Source organism: Symphalangus syndactylus, chromosome 18 (assembly GCF_028878055.3).
Source record: "Symphalangus syndactylus isolate Jambi chromosome 18, NHGRI_mSymSyn1-v2.1_pri, whole genome shotgun sequence".
Taxonomy (NCBI): domain Eukaryota; kingdom Metazoa; phylum Chordata; class Mammalia; order Primates; family Hylobatidae; genus Symphalangus; species Symphalangus syndactylus.
In genome coordinates this window covers 81,006,359-81,027,280 of record NC_072440.2, presented here as the reverse complement: position 1 = coordinate 81,027,280, position 20,922 = coordinate 81,006,359, and the positions used below count along the sequence as shown (strand labels likewise).

The 20,922-nt window shown below is 39.9% G+C and overlaps 1 protein-coding gene across 5 annotated transcripts in view; it reads right to left on the bottom strand.

Annotated features, from left to right (window-relative positions):
• Window positions 1-20,922, bottom strand: part of GALNT14 (polypeptide N-acetylgalactosaminyltransferase 14) — a 232,784-nt gene that overhangs the window by 195,545 nt on the left and 16,317 nt on the right. The window contains exon 1 of one of the 5 annotated variants that reach the window (XM_055252512.2): window positions 13,484-13,552. The exons of the other annotated variants lie outside the window; for them this stretch is intronic. Coding sequence (XP_055108487.1) covers window positions 13,484-13,552 — 69 coding nt within the window. Of the gene's footprint in view, window positions 1-13,483; window positions 13,553-20,922 lie in introns of those variants that run through there. 5 annotated transcript variants of the gene reach the window in all.

Here is a 20,922-nt window from a genome sequence, read left to right as displayed (position 1 = left end):
TATTGCTGAAATTATTTTGCTACTTTTTAAATGATCTTTGAATTGATATTCATAAGTGGGATTAGTCTTTGGTTTCTATGTATGCCTACTTTGTCAGGTTTTGGTAAAAGTTATGCTTGTTTCTCTTCTTTTTCTATGCTCTAGAACATACAGGAATGTCTGTTCCCTGGAAGTTTGGTAGAATTTTCTCTGTAAAACCATCTGGACTAGTGCATTTTTCTTTGAAGAGTGTATACCTGTTTAAATTTTTTAAAAAAATTTCTGCCTTAGAAATTTTGGATTCCTTTCTGGGCCCATTTGGGTAATTTTTATTTTCTTGAAAAAAATCCACTTTTCAAACCTATTTGCATAGAGCTGAACAAAGTAGTCTCCTGGTTCCTTTAGTTTCCTGTTTATGTCACTGTTCTCCACATATCATTCCTTATTTTATGCATCTGCACTTGCTCCCACATTTTCTTGATTGGATTAACTAGTAGTTTATTTTAATGTTGTTGTTTTTTTCCCCATGATATGGTTTAGCTGTGTTCCCACCCAAATTTCATCTTGAATTTTAGTTCCCATAATCCCCACACATTGTGGGAGGGACAAGGTGGAGATCATTGAGTCATGGTGGTGGTTTCCCCCATGCTGCTGTTCTTGTGACAGTGAGTTAGTTCTCATGAGATCTGATGGTTTTATAAGGGGCCTCCCCTTTCGCTGGGCCCTCATACTTCTCCTTGCTGCTGTCATGTGAAGAAGGACATGTTTGCTTCCCCTTCCCCCAAGATTGTAAGTTTCCTGAGGCCTTCCCAGCCATGCTGAACTATGAGTCAATTAAACCTCTTTCCTTTATAAATTAGTCTCGAGTATGTCTTTACTAGCAGCATGAAAATGGACTAATACACCCCCAAACCAGCTTTGAAATTTATTTTAACTGCTTTGTTTTCTAACTCATTAATCTCTACTTTTATTTATTTCTTCCTTCTGCTTTCCTTCTGCAATATTTCATTTTATTCTGATATAGCTTCTTGACTTAGATGATTAATTCATGTTTGATCATTCTTTTGTGTATATACTTAAGGCCATCAGTTTTCCTCTGAGTACTGCTTTAGCTATATAACATTTGTTCTGTTATTGAGTGATTTCATTAATTGTTGTTTTCCAGAAAATCTGCAATTTCAGTTTTTCTTCTCCTCTTTCAGCCATGCATTGAGTGTTTTTTGTTTTGTTTGGATTTTACTTTCAGTTAAATGGGCTTTTGGTTTTCTGATTTAGTATTAATTTCTAGTCTAATTGCACTGTAATCAGAGAATATTGTCTATATTTTTTTCTACCTTTTGGGATTTATTGAGGTTATCTATGTTCCCTAATAGATGGTCAATATTTGTGAATGTTTCATAGACCCTTGAAAGACATATTTTCTTCATTTAATCTACAGGGTTTGCTATTTATCAACCAGATCTACTTTATTACTTATGTTAATTAGAGCTTCCATATTGATTTTTATTCTTTGTCTAGGTATCTGGAGACTGAGACATGTAAATTAAAGTGATCTGTTACCAGGGTGTTTTTGTCTATTTCTCCTTGCATCTCCTTAAATTTCTGTGTTTTCAATACTGCTGTTGTTTTTTTCATTGTGAGATGTACCTTTTATACATAGTTCCTTTCTTTATCTTATTTAATGCATTTTAATCTGAATTCCACTTTGTCTAATGCAAGTTCATAACAACTACTTTTTATATCTCTATTTTAAATTAACATTTTAAAGCATTTGCCTGGTGTTCCTTCACTCATCCTTTTATTTTCAACCTTCCTGTATCACTTTCCTTTAGGGGCATCTCTATAAACAACTTAGAAGTGGGTTGTGGTTTGTGATCCTTTCTGAAACTCTTCTTAAAAGGTAAGTTAAATTCATTTTTATTTAGTGATATGACAAATAGGCTTATTCCTAGATCTCATTTTATATTATGTCTTCTGGGATTCTTGGCATTATTTTTCGTCTTTCTGTGATTGTTCTTCCGGTGTGATTTTTCTGGGAAGGTTTGTGTTTTTATTCTAGTGGTAACATTCATAACCACAACATTATAGAATAATCTTAACCTATGCCTTTAGACAAGACTTATTAACTCTACATTACAAGCAAAGATAAAGTTGGTGTATTCCCTTTCACCGTTCTTTCCATAGAAGCATAGAAAAGGCATGATTGGGGTGGAGAGAGAAAGAGACATACATCCTGACAGCCAGTTGTGAAAGTGCACAGAGATGTTAACGCAATGGCAGCTGCATATAAAGAAGAAAGAAAAAAAACACACACACACATTACATAGCCCCTAGGCACAATTTACTCTGGCAATGCTGCTGTCTCACTTCCACCACCTGATTTTAGTCAATAATATCCTCTAAGTGTCTACCATTTATTAAGTATAATTATGCTTATATTACTTCATTTGTCAGCTCTCAATTATATCTTTTGACTCCCTGCTATTATAGAATGAGGCATTCAGAGAACTTCCTTTTTCCCCCTTTGCCTGTCAATATTTGTTGGTTGTGTCATTTCTACATCACCAGGGCACAGAACATTTATATTCTCCTCTGTTCTTCTAATCCTCATATTTGTCTTACTTTTAGTTTTGGTTTAGTTTTACAGTTAAAAATATTCAATGCTCACCCTCCATCTTCACTTTGTTGGCTGAAGTTCACCCTCTACTAGTTTGTTCAGGAAGGGCTCATGGGAACAATATTCCCTGAGTTATTGCATGTCCAAAAATTGTCTTTATATTTAAAAGATGGCTAGAATGGATATAAATCATTGGCTCACACTTTCTTTCTTTGCTTATCTTGTAGATGTTGTTTTGCTGTCTTCTGGGTATTTGGAAGTTGCTGCAGAAAAAACTGTGACCAACCTGATATTTTTCTCCTCATAAGTGACTTGATCTCTTTGCCTGGATTCCCAATGGAGTCTTTCTTTCTTTCTTTTTATTTATTGTTTACTTCACCATTCTTTATTAATTTTGAAGTCATTTCAAGCCTAAAGAAAAGTTGCAAGAACAGTACAAATTCTTACACTTCCTCCACACAAATCCTCTAGATGGTGACATTTTATATTTTGCTATATTTTCCCCATTTTTGTAGAGACAGAAGATAGAAACAGATATAGATTTTTTTTCACACGTTCCCATCATCTCTAAATACTCCAGTGCATGCCTCCCAAAGACAAGGACCCTTCTCCTATATAGTCACCATACAGCACTCCTTGTCAAAAAATCAACAATGATACAGCACAGACCCAGTCCACAGATCCTATGCGAATTTCCCAAATATCCCAACAATGTCTCTTTTTCATTTCCAGGTCCAGGATCCTATCTACCAACACATGTTGCATTTAGTTGTCATGTCTCATCAGTCTCATCCAGTCTGGAGGAATTCCTCAATCTTTCTCTGTTTCTCAAATCTTTGAAAGTCTGAGACAGTACAGGCCTTTCCTTCTGTAGAGCCTGTGTCCATCTGATGTTTCCTCACAACCAGATAAAAGCTATGCATTCTTGGCACAAAAGAAATGATGTTGTGTTCTTCTCAGCCCATCACATCCAGGGGCACACTAGCTCAACCTGTCCACCACTAGTGATGTTAACCTTCATCATCTGGTCAAGTTGGTGTCTGCCAAATTTTGCCACTGAAATTTCATCACGTTTCCATATCATTTGATTACACTTTTGTCGAAAGCTTTACTAATATTGTGCCAATATACTATTTCTTATGAAATCTCCACCCACAAGACAGCATCCATCACCAACTACCAATCTCTACCAATTAACACAGTTACGGTGACCAAGTGATGAATATGTACCTCCATCATTCTCTCTAAATTTATCAGTTGTCATTCTTCGGTAAGGAAGAGTCTCTTCTGCACTTACTTATTTACTTGTCTATGTATCTATTCATTCACTTATTTATAACAGTATGGATTTACAGATTCCTATTTTATTCAACAGGTTGTAATCTCTGATTCTTTGATATTTACTTTGATGCTCATATTGTTCTCAACTGGTCAGTGCAAAGTCCTTCAAGCCGGCTCCTGTGTCCTTTTGACACATCCCCATCTTTTCTTGAGCATTTCCTGACTTTCTGGCAAGACAAGGTCTTTCAGGTTCATTTTATACTTTTTCTGCCCTATCCGTTAAGTTAGCCACTTCTCTGAGGCCCCCTGGTAACTTGCAGTGTAGGGTACTATTTAGAAACCAAGATCTCTGTAATCCCAGCAGTTTGGGAGGCCAAGGCAGGCAGATCACTTGAGGTCAGGAGTTTGAGACCAGCCTGGCCAATGTGGTGAAACCCCGTCTCTACTAAAAATACAAAAATTAGCCAGGTATGGTGGCCCATGCCTGTAATCCCGCCTACTTGGGAGGCTGAGGCAAAAGAATTGCTTGAACCCGGAGGCAAAGGTTACAGTGAGCCAAGATCATACCACTACACTCCAGCCTGAGCGACAGAGCAAGACCCTGTCTCAAAAAAAAGAAAAAGAAAAAAAGAAACCAAGATCTGAGTACTCAGCATGCACTCATTGCTACTGGAGTTCCACTGCTTTCAGACAAAGGAGATAAGAAAAATATGTATGTATATATGTACATACTGACACTTCTAATTCCAATCCAGCATGCTAGGTTTTTTCTAGCCTTCCTTCTTTCCATGTTTAGAAATCCCCTTTCAAACAGTAAAAAACATGGTTCCTATTATCCTCTTTATATTTATTTACTTGCTCAATAAATTATCCTTTCTCTTAACCAATCTTCCAACCATTCTAGCCATGTCCCCTGCCCACCACCTCCACACCCACTTTTCTACCCTGCTTTCATAAAAGGAAAGGGAGGCAAGGGGAGGGTAGGGGTTATTCCCTATCTTTCGTGTCTAAAACTTCCCAAGGCTATAATCTTGGTGTGAGCTGTTCTGGATAATTTTGCCCAACACCCAAATTTGTGCTCTTTCAACATTTAGATTTAAGTCTTCTTTTAGATCATGAAACCCTTTCTAATATTTTGAATATGTTCCATTGTGTGTGTCTTCTGTGTGTCTATTTTCTATGTCTGTTATTTTTTGTTTTCTTTCAAGAACTAAAATTATGCTTATGTTGGCTCTCCACTGCCTTTCTTCTATGTCAATCATTTTCTCTCTAATCTTTATTAATGCTTCCCTTATTTATGTTGCATTTATTCACCTTTCATCTATGTTCCACACTGCATTTTCCACAGTGTCTATTTTCCCTTGAGATTCTTCCAACTTCATTTTCATTTCTGAGACAAATTTGCCTTTTTTCTTTTATTTCCTCCTTGAGTTCTGCCAGCTCACGTTTTACCACCTCTTGCCATTTTGTCATCCTTTCCCAAACATTTATCTCTGCAAGGTGGGTCTTTCTTCATAGAAATGATTGCTTTGTTGAGTTCTTTAAATTCACTGTGAAATACTTGATTAGAATTTTCATCTGCTCCCTGAAATTATTTTCCTGGGAATGTTCCTTATTTGGGGGTAATTTTCCTGGCTCTTGCTGACATTCTTCCCCCTAATATCATTGCTTCTAATCTACCAATGACCCTACTTTCTTTTTTATTACTTATTGTTGTACGAGATAGGCTTCCTTGGATCATTTCTTTGCAGGAAGTTCTGAGGATGGAAGGAGGGCCCAGGGTAGACTTTCATGCTAAAGTAAGCTTTCTTTGTGGGGAAGGGCTAATGACTAGAAAGAGGCACAGGGAGATTTCTGGGCTGCTGAAAAGATTCTGTACCTTGATATGAATGGTGGTTACACAAAAGTTTATCAAACTGAAAAATATTTGTGTGCTTTCCTGTATGTTATATCTCAACAAACATGTTAAGGAAGGAAAGAAGGAAGCCTCTTTTATTTGCTGCCAAAAACACTGTTTCTTGCAGATAGGTGTCTTCTGGATGATCCTTTGTATAAATGCACCTCCTCTGCTTCTCTGAATCAAAGCAGGCCCAGGAGGTACATTTCTTCAGCTCTGCTCACCCTAGTCCTTACTTGCATTGATTACAAATAAGAGATGTTGCTGGGCCTCTTCAGGATGCCCCTTATATCCAGGATGTGTATTTTTTCTGGCACTCTTTGCCACCTGCTATTCCTGAGCCCACCAGCAACTCTCCTAAACCTCTACTTCCCCCTCATGGCCTCTCCCAAACCCTCCTGCTCAGGACAGCCCTTGCACACATTGCACATTCCACAGATTGTATCTATCCTCTAATTCCACTGAAAATGGCATTTTGGAGTTTTCTGTTGTTCTCTTTGCTGTTGTGTCCAGCAACAAGGAGACTGTAATGGTATCCAGGAGGAAGAGCAGAAGAGGTTGTCTTGTACAGCAGCCACATTATACAGGAAGTCCTATTTGCCTATTCCACTGATTCACCACTACATCTCAAATGAGTCACCTCTTGAGACTCAGTCTCTCTATTAGCAGAATGGGAAGGAAAAAAATGCTGTCCTTCTCATTAGCTCCTTCTTATCAAAGAATAGTAGGGAAGGCACAGACATGAGGCCAAGTCTGTTTGCCATTAGGAAGGGTTTCCTAAACGTCAAGCAACATGGTGCTTTCCATGGTGCTGATCATTTCACCTCAGTCCTGTTTCTCCTTTAACTTTCCCCTAAAGCTTGAGGCCTGCTCTCCCATAGACCATCAGCCAAAAAACAGCTGATTCTTTAGGACTAGGATCTTACCCTACACCTCAGACTCTCACCACCTCCCCAACAACCCACACACTCACACTGAAACACACAGCAGATTCTTCAAAATACCAATTAGCTAGCTGTCCTGTCTCATATCTCTGGCTGGCTGCAAAAGTAGCAGTAGGAACACGCCACTACTTGGCACCATCTGCCTGGCTGTGAGCAAACATAGGCTCCCCAGCCAGGCAGTGTGATTCAGGAAATACCAAGGCCAGACTCCTGCCTCTGACCCCACATGAACCCAGAAGTTTCAGGATACAGATGGACAACATCAAATCACCAGGGCCCCAGGACTCCACCATCACTACATCAGTCACAAATATTGCCCTTACTAATAGAAGTGGCAGATGGGAACATAAATTCTTCAAAAGCAATTTGCTTGCCAAGGACTAAGGAACGTATGAATGAAGTGTGAACAGTAAGTTTTTTCCGAGTTAGGGAGGCTGGACACGTCACCCACTCAATTACACAGGCAGGCTCTAGAAGACCTAAACAAGTTTAGTTTTCATCAGGCTGAAAACATCTCTAGCTGACTTAAAGGCAAACATGAGGGTTTCTTCTCTCTTTCCTATGCTACTCCTTCAAGGAAGGCCCAGATCTTCAAGAGCAAAATGCAAGAAAGGCAACACTGGTTGGAGCATTGGGCATTCGGTTTTTCCAAAAGAATGAGGATAAAAACAATCTTTTGATAAAATAATCCTTTGAAATCATATGCCCTTTTTCAGAAGCCTCTGCAGCACACAAATAGTGTCCTTGGGGAATGAGGACTATATAAGCATTAATCATATGCATGCTCTGTGATGGTTGTCATGGCTGGAAGGTCTAGCAGGCAGCTCCCTGCTCCCTACTGAGCTTTGGATTTTACAAAGACAAGCACAGCACAGGTTGGAACAGGCAGACTGAAAAGAGCTTGGACTATGGGCATAGAGCCCAGGTTCTAGGTAAGTTCTGCCATTAACCAGCTGATACTCTTGAGAAAGTAACTTCCTCTCCCTAGTCTCAACATCAACTACGGAGAGGGCAAGTAGACCTGATCAACTCAAAGGCTTCTAATCTCAACAAGTGAGGATTCTGGTTAACCTCCCGCTCAGTGCAGCTGTTATCTCATTCCCAGATTCCAACCCCTAACACCATAAAGGGAGGCCTTGTGCTTGGTGAATCAGCTGCCACTTCACCCAGGCCTGGAATGCAGCTGTTAGTTACTGTGGCCAAATGCAGCCATTACTTCAAATCCAACAGCAGTGGCAAATGGCAGAGAAAATAAAATTCAGCAAACTCTCACTGCAAAACCAAGACAGCAGATGAAAGAGTGGAGGAAGTGACCTCCTATGTAACATTTCTCTGAATTGCCCACCTTTTACTTCTCCACGAGAAACAGATAACAGAAGGAAGCCACCCATTGAGTCAGAAAATGCCTCATCCCTTGTTCTCAGATGAATTCAGGCTGCTAATAGCACTGATACTTTTAGAAAACTAAAGACAAGGAATGTCTGGCTTAAAAGGAGCCTGTCAGAATGTGAAATGATGCTCCCTTTCCTTCCTTGAGAGTATAAACTGGCTTGGCTCGAATTATGTCTAATTAGGATGCAGTGAAAATGAAATACACATAAACACACAGACATAAAGACACTCACACAGGAACTGGCCCCTCTGTCCTGCGGCAGTGTGGACAGATTGTAATGGACGCGATGTGGTACAATCATTAAACATCTCTCCAGCTTATTTGCGTGCAGTGTGTCTCAATAATGTGTTATGAGGTGTGTTTGTAATTGGCTACTGCTGATAGTGGTCCTTGAAAGGGAAATGGAGTGTGTCTAAATGCAGACAAAGCTACTTAGCGCACCAGGACAAGATGAGATGCTCCTCACAAGGTCCAAATGGGATACTCAGGGCTTCTTCCACCCATAGCTTGGGAGAGAGAAAAAGGAATAATCTGTCTCAATTTTCTCAGCTCCAGAAACAATATTTATAAAATAGAAGGTGATTTCAGAGCTCATTTATTTTCCTGGTTCACAGTCCCCACTCTCTGCTGACATCATTTTCTAACCAATTTTATTTCCAACAATCGCAGGAACAGCCTCAATTCTACTTGAAATCGTTAAAAACAAATCCATTCTTTCCTTGTCTTTGAGCCTAATCTTTCAAAAACTGGTTTAATTTCTGTACTGCCTTTCTTTGAAAAAATATTCCAGGCCTCCAAATAGCCACACCAGATCCTTCCTTCTCCCTTTCTTACCTCCTAAATCCCTGTATTATAAATGCAGAGAGCACACAGCTTCCTCCTGACCCTTGTTTCTAGGCACTCTATTCACTATTCTCTGGCTAAGCACATCAATGATTGTCCCACCTGTAGACAATGAGTGATTCCAAAGGCTATGCCTTCCAAACACTAGGCACCTTAAAAACTGAATAAGCCGAAGATTTAAAAAGTCACAGAAAGAAAGAACCACCTTTCTTACCCAGAAGGCAACCTCCAATGAGCAAAATCAGAGCCTACCAAGAAATACCAAGCATGGTGCTGGCTTGCATGAAGACTGTGGCCATATCCTGGCACAGCAGCCACTTAGAGCACTAGGGAAGAGAATGGCAGCATATGGGCGAGATGTCAGCCTTCCTATGTCCTTCCCTGACCTCCCAGGGAAACAACCGCAGGAAAGAAGAACCAAGGTTCACACGGCATGCTTGGTTCTTGGGCAAGCCATGCTTGCCCTGTAGCAATCACCACATTTTTTTTCTCTAAGTGCTCAGAAAACCATCTGTTCTAAAACTGGGGGGAATTAATGTAGAGCTGATTGGTCTTTTTCTCTGAGTGGGAGAAACTGACTCTGTGACACGTATTATCAACTCTCACACAGGCACTAGATTCATGCGAAACCATTCTTAAAAGTCAGATATTTTAAAGATATAACTCATCCTGACTCAGATGGGTTGAGAAAAATGGTGGGAACTTGAACTCTAACTCCAAATTTCTGAATGACTTGGGAGTCAAATATTCTGGTCTTCCCTAACTCAGGTACCCCATTTGTAAGACAGAGTTAGACACACTGTCTCCTACCCCTATGGTTGTTCAGCAGAGCTAGAGGATTTAAAACAACAGGCACTCTGGCCTCTAAAGACAGCAGCTGGAATGAGGCAGAAAACACAATCCTCCCTGCTGCAGCTGTGAAGCCCCAGCGGACTACCCAGGATGCAGATAGGGGCTGCTACCTTGTTGAGCTACCCAGCCTACAGGGCGCAAGCCCGCAGGGATCAAGGACAAAGACCCAGGGATTCTTCATCAGCAAGCTTCAAGGACACCAGGACAGGGACCTTCCAGGGTGGCTAGCTTGCAGGACTTCACAAGTCTCTAGGGAAAAGGGCCAGGGCTTAGGCTTCCTTGCCATAATGCTGAACACAGCACTGGACACACAGCAGATGTTTGCTAAACATTTGTGAAATCTAATTTATTCACTGAATCAACAACAGGAAAGCCAAAAGGCAGAGGCAGGGAGGACTAACTGCTTATTTACCAGGCCGGTTTGACTAGGGATACTTTCCTATAAGCCCCCTGTGTGGCTTTTACCCATGGCTTTAAACTACAACCCATTAAGCAGAAAATAAACTATAACAAACCACCACAAATTGCAAAAAAAGCTCAGCCCTGAACCCACCCCTATAGGGCGCCATCGCTGTGACAGTCTGACATGCATCATCCCTTTTCAGCCTTTTAAAGCTTTTTATCTTTTAAAATAAAGTGAGATGCTGCAGGTAAACAGACATTTCCTTAAAACTTTTTTTTTTTTTCAGACAAAGGTCCTTATCTGGTGTTAGTCGTATTTTTCTATGCAAGATGAATTTCAGTTTGATCCTTTCCTCCTTTTACTACATCTTGTTTGCTTCTTTTTCATATTTTATTTATTTTTTGATGTTTTAAATAGGCCATCAGAAGCACAGTCACCAACAGGACAGTCCTACAGACAGCTGTTGCCTCTAGTGATGGGGCTGGATGCCTTCTCCCACTAAAATTGTGTATTTGCTTTTTTTTTCTTTGTATCCCTCCTTGTTCCATTGAGGACCCTCCAAAGTCTGGGAACTGAGCTCCCATTTCAATTGCCAATGCCATAAAAACTGTCCCCTGGGAAAGGCTGGTGGTCACAGCTGTCTTTCTGCTTCTGCCCATGCAGCAGAAGTGTCTTCCAAAATGCCCCTCCCAGAGAGCAATGAGCCCAGCTCCAGGCACAGGAGAGCAAACAGCCAGTGGCTGCTTTCTTAGCCTAAGCACTGCGTGAACCAGTCCTGGACAAAAACCTGTGCTTGCCAACAACACTGGTACATCAGAGCCAACCTCCTGATCAGCTTGTGAGACGTCCCATAGCATTTACTGACCTGTGACCTCGTATTCACAGACCCTTAGCTTCTCAGAGTCTCATTCCTCATGGTAAACTGTGAAAATGCTGCCTAACAAAGAGTCTTGGCTAAGATTACAGGAGATGTATGGGACAGCACCAGGCACACGTTTGGTATGAAACACATGCTAAAAAATGAGGATCTCTCAAATCCCTCCTCATGACCCAATTATTGTTAGATGTCACGATCGTCAAAGAAAAAGCCCAACATCCATGACCCAGGTCATATTCCAGTTCTTCTCATTGGAAAGGATATTCGATGATAACATCGTGGCCAACTGATTTCCTAGTGAATCAGGATCCACTTTGTCCCCCATCCCCTGTATGACAAAGATCCACTATCATTGTCATGGGCCCACAGTCCCCTGCAGCCTGCCCTGACGTCACTTCAAACCTTCTCCTTGCTATCTCCAGATTCTCACTTTGATCCTCATGCTTCACCAAGTCTTCCTTTCTCATGTTATGGAATCTCATCCCCATGTGCTTCTGGAACTCTTACTTTGTGATGGATTAAACCTAGAAGTCCCCAAGTGATCCCAGTAAGGAAGTAATTCCAGTCTAGATGAATTAGGCCTCTGCAGCAGTGGTGTTATATGCAGCTACTAATAAAATTCTAGAAACACTTCCCAATGAATAAAATCCTTTCAAACTAACACTGAAACCCCTCTCTTAGACTGTGGCAGGATAGAGAAGTAAATGCAAGGTAGAAACCTTCTCATTTTCCTTAGATTTCAAAGAAATCTAAATTTTAAAAGAATATCTGCTTGGAAGTTTCTATCATTCACTGTTGAAATTTCAGAAATTGATGAAGCAATTCTGGATAATGGTGGCTTGAATGTGCCCCTGCTGATAGCTAGTGGTGTCTCTCTCAGCACCAATTCAACTGCAGGGAGCCACTGAGAGCAGCACACAGGTGTGGAGTCCAAGCAAGACCTCAGGATCTGCAGGGCTGGGTGGAGAAGGTCATTGCAGGGCTGAGAGAGAGCCTGGAGAATGGTGTCTAAGAACAGACACAGGAGCAAGATCAGATGTCCCTGAATCCTGGGGAGAGCTTGGTCCAGAGTGGGAGAGGCCCCTGGGAGGAAGGCAACTCTAGCCATCAAGAATGTTCTGAGAGGATCTCCTGTCTCTGTGGCCCAGAGGAAGGGATGGGAAGCTGAACAGGCCTACGGAGTCCTCTGTAGCCTGGAGCTAGGGTAGCTCAGGGGATTCCTTCTGGTGCTGCAAAGAACCGACAGCTTGCCTGGTGGTACCGCTCCTACAAGGTATAGGAGCCGAGACTGCAACACTCTTGACAGAGCAGGAGAATCGTCATCATGGACAAACACCACCACTTTAAGTTCCAGCTCCCTTTCTAGCCTCATGCATTTTCAAGGAAATCACTTCTCTTCTAACTACAAGCAGCCGAAAAGAGCAGACAGTAAAACACAAGTAAGACAACTAGGGCACAGAGGGAGGTGGGGGAAAGTCTCTTGGGTAACTGCCAAATTTCACCCTCATACAATAGGCCCCAGTACAACAGTGGGCCTTAATAAGCACATTCCTTTCCCTTCAGGTGCACTAAGATAGGGAAGCTAAAAGCAGCAGGGATATGCCTGCAGCTGCAGAATAATGTATGGGAACAGACACACAACTCTCCCTCTCAGATAAGCACAACAAAGAGACACAGAAGCAGCCCAAGCCTCTAATAAACTCCCTTACCCTGAATCCTTAAAAACTCTTAGTCTGTAAAAGAGTGTGCCTCTGACCTAACTGAGCCAGAAGCTCTTCTCAAGTTTGTTTTCTCTAAAATAAACCTATCTTAACTGACGAGCCACCTTTCGTGTTTCTTTCCTCTTTTTTTAATTCTTACACACACCACCATTCTCTGTTGACTTTGCCTGAAGGCAGCTGGTCCTAAGCTGCAACAAGTGGGAAAAAAAAAAAAAAAAAAAAAAAGCCACCCACAAAGAGGACCAGAAGCTGAAGACACGAGTGAACAAAACACTTAGAAGGGGAAGCTGTTGATGAAACAGAGCTGCTAAAGGAGACAAAGGGCAACTCAAACAAAAAATAATAATAGCACTTAACGGTATTCAATTACAGCACACGAACAAGAAAGACTTTCTGGGAATAAAATCATGATTTTTCAAACTAAAAAGCTCAGCAGAGTAGTTGATGAAAAGGATGGTTGCTGTAGAGACCTAAATTAGCAGCTTAGAAGATCAAGTAGAAAAACACACACACACACACAAAAGCAAAAATACAAAGAAATAAAAACCAGGGGCAAAAAGATATTTGGAGAACAGACTCTAAAAACCCAGCTTGTGAATAACAATAATCCCAGAAGGGGAAAAAGGAACAAATACAAAAGAGACAATAATTTAACAAATGGAAGCCAAGAATTTACCTGACTTGAAGAAAGACCTGAGTCTGCAAATGGAACTGAGCTTCTTGCAAGAGACATAGGAAAGGACATACAGCAAGGTGTCCTCCTAAGTCCCAAAGATAAGGAGAAAATGTCATGAGCTCCAAACAGAGAGAACAGGTAACTAACAAAGAAAAAGTAATATGACTTCAATCATACACCATCTGCAAAACTGGAATCCAGAAGACAATGGGAAACCATCCAGGCCAGGTGCAGTGGCTCATGCCTGTAATCCCAACACTTTAGGAGGCCGAGGCAGGAGGACCACTTGAGCCCAGGAGTTCAAGAACAGCCTGGGCAACCTAGCAAGACCCCATCTCTACTAAAGAAATAAATAAAATTAGCCAGGCACAGTGCCACATGCCTGTAGTCCTAACTACTTGGGAGGCTGAGGCAGGAAAGATCACTTGAGCCTAGGAGGTTGAGGTTGCAATGAGCTGTCACCATGCCATTATACTCCAGACTGGGTGACAGAGCAAGACCCTGTTTCAAAAAAAATCACAAAAAAAAAAAAACCCAAACAAACCACAAAACCATCCATACATTGCCAAGTGTCCAAGACAGATGTTATCCACCTAATTTGCAGAATATTTGCGGATACAAGAGTTCATAGAAAACATAACCCACATACCCTATCTCAAGAAGATATTCTGATCAAAAAATAAATGAACTTAAACAAAAATCTCAAGATGGGTGAGATGAAAAGAAAACAGAGGTGTGATGAACCTTGCAATCTGCACAGTTAAATCTAATTAGGTAGTATTAAAGTGACTGGAAACAGGTAATGGAAGTGACAAATAAGAATACTTGAAAAAGAGGAGGGATTCTGCAAAGAAAATTTTAACATTTAGTTCTAGAAGTGTTAAATTATCTCAGCAAAGCCCAATAATTAGGGGTAGTGGAAGGTAGTGTGAATAAAAGTCTTCTAAAGGCCCATGTGCCCACAGGGTATGCAAGTGTAAGGAAGTAAAAGTACTCATAAGAGGCTCAATTTACTAGGCTGCTGCCAGGCACAGTGGCTCACGCCTGTGAGGCAGGAGGATCACTCTAGGTGATCCTGGGCAACATAGCAAGACCCTATTTTTAAAATAAAAAAAAATTAATTAGCTGAGCATGGTGGTGCACAACTTAGTCCTAGCTACTTGAGAAACTGAAGCAGGAGGATCTTTTGGGCCCAAGAATTTGAAGCTACAGTGAGCTATGACTGCACCACTGCACTCTACCCTGGGTGACAGACAGACAGATCCTGTCTCCAAAATATATTTATTAGGATGATAATGAATGGGTGAGTAAAACATCCTGGCAGAAGGAGAGGGGTGTAAAATCATCATTGATATCCTGATTGCATAGATATATGCCTTTGAATGTCCTGGAAAGAAAGATAACAGTCAGCATAGATGGTATAGTAAGATGTCCAAATTAAAAAGGGAAAGAGAAAAAAAAAAAAAAAAAAAGGGAAAGAGAAATTGAAGTAGTAATTGGCCAAACCACCAAAAGTAATAAAATAGAGAAAGATAAAAATAAAATAAATAGTATATATTCAATTATATCTGTTATTTCACTAATTTTTGTAAGCTGAACATTCTTATTAAAATACAAACATTATCAGATTGGATTGAAAAATAAAAATATGTATTCAGGTCAACAGAGAGCTATACGTACTTTATAAGAAACATTTTATGCCATAAAGAAAGATTAAAAATAGATTGTCAAATGCAAATGAAAACAAAGCAGGACAGACGATATTAACATCAGATAAGGTGAATGTTAAGGCACAATTTATTAAAATATAAATCACTAAGAACAAAACAAAATAGCACTAAAATATTATAAAGGCAAAACTCTTGATAGTAGGAGATTTTGATTAAATTAAAATTATAGTATATGATTCCAGAATTGAACAAACCTAGTAGACCAAAAAATGACATAAACCAAGAAAGACAATGATAAGTTGAATCAAGAATATTTATCTAATACATATGTAGAGAGAGAACTATATAACCATCAAATAAAGAATATTTGGCCAGGCATGGTAGCTCACGCCTATAATTCCAGCACTTTGGGAGGCCAAGGCAGGCAGATCACCTGAGGTCAGGTGACTAGCCTCACCAACATGGAGAAACCTCATCTCTACTAAAAATACAAAATTAGCCGGGTGTGGGGCGCATGCCTGTAATCCCAGCTACTTGGGAGGCTGAGGCAGAAGAATCACTTGAACCCACGAGGCAGAGATTACAGAGAGCCAAGATCACGCCATTGCACTCCAGCCTGGGCAACAATAGCGAAAGCTTATCTCAGAAAAAAAAAAAAAAAAAAGAATATTCAGGGGCTTTCTTTCATACGTCCAAAAGACACTTTAAATATTGATTATGTAACTGGCCATTAATAAAAACTTAAAAATTTTGAAAAGTAGAGATTTGATAGGGCACATTCTCATCTCATAATTAAAAGTATCAAAAATCCTAAGGATTTTGAAATTGAGAAACATGCTCCTACCTGAGTAGCTCTTCAGACAAATAGAAAATCAAAATTAAAAATATAAATAATCTAGTAAGAACTGAAGAGGAAGCCAGTCAAAATATATGGGACACAGCAAAGGCTGCATGCAAAAGAAATGTACAACCTTACACGCCCTAATTATTTCTAAAACAGAAATATTCAAAAATAGAGAAAATTACTAGCAAGAAAAGTTAAAATTAATGAATAAAAATGAAATGTAATAAGAAGGCACATAAATACAAAAACTGGCTCTTTGAAAACATCTATAAGATGGAGTAGGTTTAAGAAAGGATAAAATATGTATGATTGGAAACGTGAATGGAGATGTGACCATAGGTATAGAATACAGAATTAGAAGAGACTACTATGTGCAACTTTGGTAAAATTTGAAAACCTAAAAGACATGGGTTAATTTACTAACAAAATGGATACTACCCAAACTGACCAAAGAAGAAGTAGAAAATGTGAAAAGACCAGTTACCATATGCAATAGGCTTCCATATGCATATGGAAGATAGGCTATGCTAACAAGTAGAAGTTCCTGCTTACACAGTAGTCTTGGGTAGGTGTTCTGGACAATAGGGAAGCTTTCTTCCATTCAGTTATTTAGAGACCAAAGCATCTTACATCATGTGGCCCTGCCATCCCTAGAGTCTTGTCACCTGCATTATCTGGCAGAAGGAGAATATGGCAGATCGTGCATGGGAGGTTTTATATTGTGGCCTATAAATAGAACCCATCATTTCTACTCCATTTTATTGGACCCAAGTTAGTTACATGCTAGTTAAAGCAAGGGAGAATGTGAAATGCAATCTTGCCGTGTGCCCAAACAACGAGACATCAGAATTTGGTGAGTAATTAGAGGTATCATGGCAGAGATAGAGAAGGTGACTAAAGGGCTACCATTGAAGAAGTCAACAGAACTAGATAGTTTCACAGCTGAGTTTTATATGATCATTAAAGAATAAATCGGCAAGTTATTTAAACTATTCTCATCTGCTAAAAAATTTCCCTAATTCATTTTATCAAAGCAATATACACCTAAATCTAAAACCAAAGTACCAAAAAAAAAAACTATAAACAAATCCAACTTATGAAAATAGATGTTAAAATTCCAAATAAATGTCAACAAATACAACCCAGTAACATAAATAAAAATAAACTGTAACTAAATAGAGTTTATTCCAGGAATGCAAGGATGATTCAAAACAAGAAAATCAAAATAAATCACTGCATCAATAAAAGAGAAATATGATCCAATCAAAAGATAAAAATCCAAAAAAACTAATAAAAACTCAAAGTAAATCAAGAATAAAATGAAAGTTAAAATGTGATATAGAATATCTAATAAAGGTGAGCAGTAAATAATGAACACCAAAGCCATATGCATCAAAATCAAGAGAGTCCTATACTGCCATGGCATTTAATTTTGAAAGTTCTCATGAATGCAACAAAATAAGACAATAAAATAGTCAAGATAAATCTCAAAAAGGAGAGACAAATTTTACTTATTTTGATAATGATGTGATTTTTATACTTAGGAAATTCAATAGACTAATTGAGAAGTAACTACTGGATTTAAAAAGAAAATTCTGGTAAAAAGTATGATATTGCCACAGTAAAAGACAAAGAGGTCCATAGAAAAGAATGGAGTTCCCAGAACTAGAACCCAATATTTATGGGACATTATATGACAAAGTGGTCTTTGAGTTAGTGGGGAAGTGATGACTTATTTAATTAATGATGCTGACACAAATGACTATGCATTTTGGAAGAAAATACAGTTGAATCCCTACCTCAAACCTGACATAAAAATAAATCCCAGATGGACCTAAGATTTAAAAGTTTTTTTAAAAAATCATATAAAAGAGGAAATTTGGGATATTCTATGTACAATCTAGGACTTAGTATGATCTTTTTAATCAAGACAGGGCATTCGTGAGCTATTTTTTGGAAAGACATATTTGATTATATTTTTCAAAGCCAAAAAGTTATATGGCAATATATACCATAAAGTCAATGGTATTAACAAATTAATCAGAAAAAATTCTGCAACATATATGACCAATAAAGAGCTATCAATAACATGCAAAAAGCTCTTTTAATTGGCAACAAGAAGATAAATGGTACAGTAGAAAAATAGGGAGAGGATATGAATAGACCCTTCATAGAAGGGCAAGATCCTTACATGCAATAAACATATGAGAACATACTTAACCTCTCTGGTAATCAGAGGAATATAAAATTACAATTGGATCCCATTTCATACTCTTTAGGTTGGCAAAATGAAAATGACAACAGTTATACCAAAGAAGATGCTGGGGAAAGAGTACTCTTGTACTTTGCTAATGAAAATGTAGACTGTTTTACAAAGCAATCTTAAAATATACATAATATAAAAATTATAGACTCCTTTTGACTCAGAATTCCCACTCCTCAAAAGTTATACTTTAGAAGCAAAAGCTCTAACATGTAAGAATATGTGTACATAGCCGGGCACGGTGGCTCATGCCTGTAATCCCAGCACTTTGGGAGGCCGAGGCAGGTGGATCACGAGGTCAGGAGATCGAGACTATCCCGGCTAACACGGTGAAACTCCGTCTCTACTAAAAATACAAACAAAATTAGCCGGGCGTGGTGGCAGGAGCCTGTAGTCCCAGCTACTCGGGAGGCTGAGGCAGGAGAATGGCGTGAACCTGGGAGGTGGAGCTTGCAGTGAGCCGAGATTGCGCCACTGCACTCCAGCCTGGGCAACAGTGAGACTCCGTCTCAAAAAAAAAAAAAAAAGAATATGTGTACATATATTATTTCAGCTGTGTCTGTAGCAACAAGAGATGAGAGATAAGGTGTATACCCTTCAAATGGAAATAGCTGAATAAAATAAGTTACATCCACACTGCAGAATATTATGCAGTCATTAAAAATAATGAGCTAGCTGACCAGTAGGATTTCTAGAATATACACTTAAGTAAAGAGAAGAGGCAAAGTGTATATAATGTGATCAATCTCTCACTCTCCTTTTTAATAACAACCAAAACAGATCTGTAAATGTTTATACATGTTTACAAACTGGTTACACAATGCAGAGAGAAAGCTATTGAAGTTCACATATCCAGATTCTTATGTTGCTTATCTGAAAGGGGATGAAGGAGAGGGTGGTGAGTGAAAAGAGAAGATAAATAAGTTGCAGTGAGAAATATCACATAGACAATAGCCTATTTATGTAAATCATCCATTTTGATTTTCTCTCTACAACTTTTTTCAATGTATATATCTTGTTTTAAACAAATTAGTATCCTACCATGAACATATTTTTTTTTTTTTTAGGCAGAGTCTCACTCTGTTGCCCAGACTGGAGTGCAATGCCACGATCTTGGCTCACTGCAACCTCTGCCTCCTGGGCTCAAGTGATTCTCCTGCCTCAGCCTCCCAAGTAGCTGGGACTACAGGCGTGTGCCACCACACCCAGCTAATTTTTGTATTTTTAGTAGAGACAGGGTTTCACTATGTTGGCCAGGCTGGTCTCAAACTCCTGACCTCCGGTGACCCACCCACCTCGGCTCCCAAAGTGTTGGGATTACAGGCGTGAGCCACCGCGCCCGGCCATGGACACAATTTTGAATCCTCTTTGTTTTAAACTTGCTACATGATGAGTATATTTCCATGTCCACTATGTTGGGACCATTCCTGGTTCAGCTTCCTAAGAGAGCAATTTAGAAAGAGGTGCAGGGGATCAGCACACATCTCAAATAACATCTGCAGATCTGCCAGCTTCTGTGCTTGGTACACACAAGAAAGAATTCTTCCAGGCCCTGGTCACACCAGCAGGGATGTCTTCATGGTTCGCTTTCTCCAACTAATGTGCATGGACTCAGAACTGAACTCGGGATGCCCAGCACGCCCGTCCAAGGGCATTCTAAGTGACTTTGGCCATGGCCCTGCCAAGGCTTCATCTGTAAGGAATCTAGACAGGCAAGATGACTTCCCCACAGGTAATTTCTCTAAGAGCAGCTACACAAATTAAAATTGAAAACAGGTGGTCAAGAAAAGCCAGAATCAAGCCTAGTGAGGAATACAGAACATACACAGCGACTCTCATTTAGGCCAGAAGGGTAAGAGAAAGGGAATGCCAAGTTCAAATTTCACTGAATTGCCCCTTTAAGAGCAATGGACATACTATAGACAATTAAAACCCTTAAACCCAAAACATTTACTGAACAAAGTCCCCAGTGAGTGGAGTATAATATTCCCAACTGGGGAAATCCGACACACTCTGGTCTTAGAACAAAAATAAGCAAATGGCTTTATTTTTTAACTTTTCCTCAATCTGGCGCACTCCTGGTTTCCATTCATCTCTAGTCACTGATGCTGAGTCCTGCCACCTTAGGAAGACCTCCCTGCCCACTGCCGCCCAATAATCTCCCTTTCTCTAAGCTCCCACAGAACCTGCCTCCTGTTCTACAGGAAGATATCCTAGATTCAGTACTGTCCTAGATGGTGTTAGTTGTGTCCCCTCAACTACATCATAACATGGCGTAATGGTGCTAGGATAATGGGATATTTGTTTGCATTTGTTCTCACTTCCATCTACCTCCCACTCCCACCTTGGCCCTGCCCCAACCCCTGACCTCAGCAGATAACCAAGATCCAAATGCTCCCTGGCTTCCAGGAAGATGATATTCCTAAGCCTAAAGCAGAGATACCAGGAAATTGGCCATCTTCTACCATTTACAAAAGCCAGTGTTATCTGAAAGAATAAATAGCCCACAGGGTGAGAAAAAAAAAAAGGGCAATGCCTTTGAGGACTAGAGAGAGACGGAATTCCTCCAGCTTGGAAGGAGAATGGGACACAGCCAGTCCTGAGAGTGGTGGGTGTCCCAGAAGGTAGCAGAGCCCAATTAAAATGGCTGTGTGATGCCCCC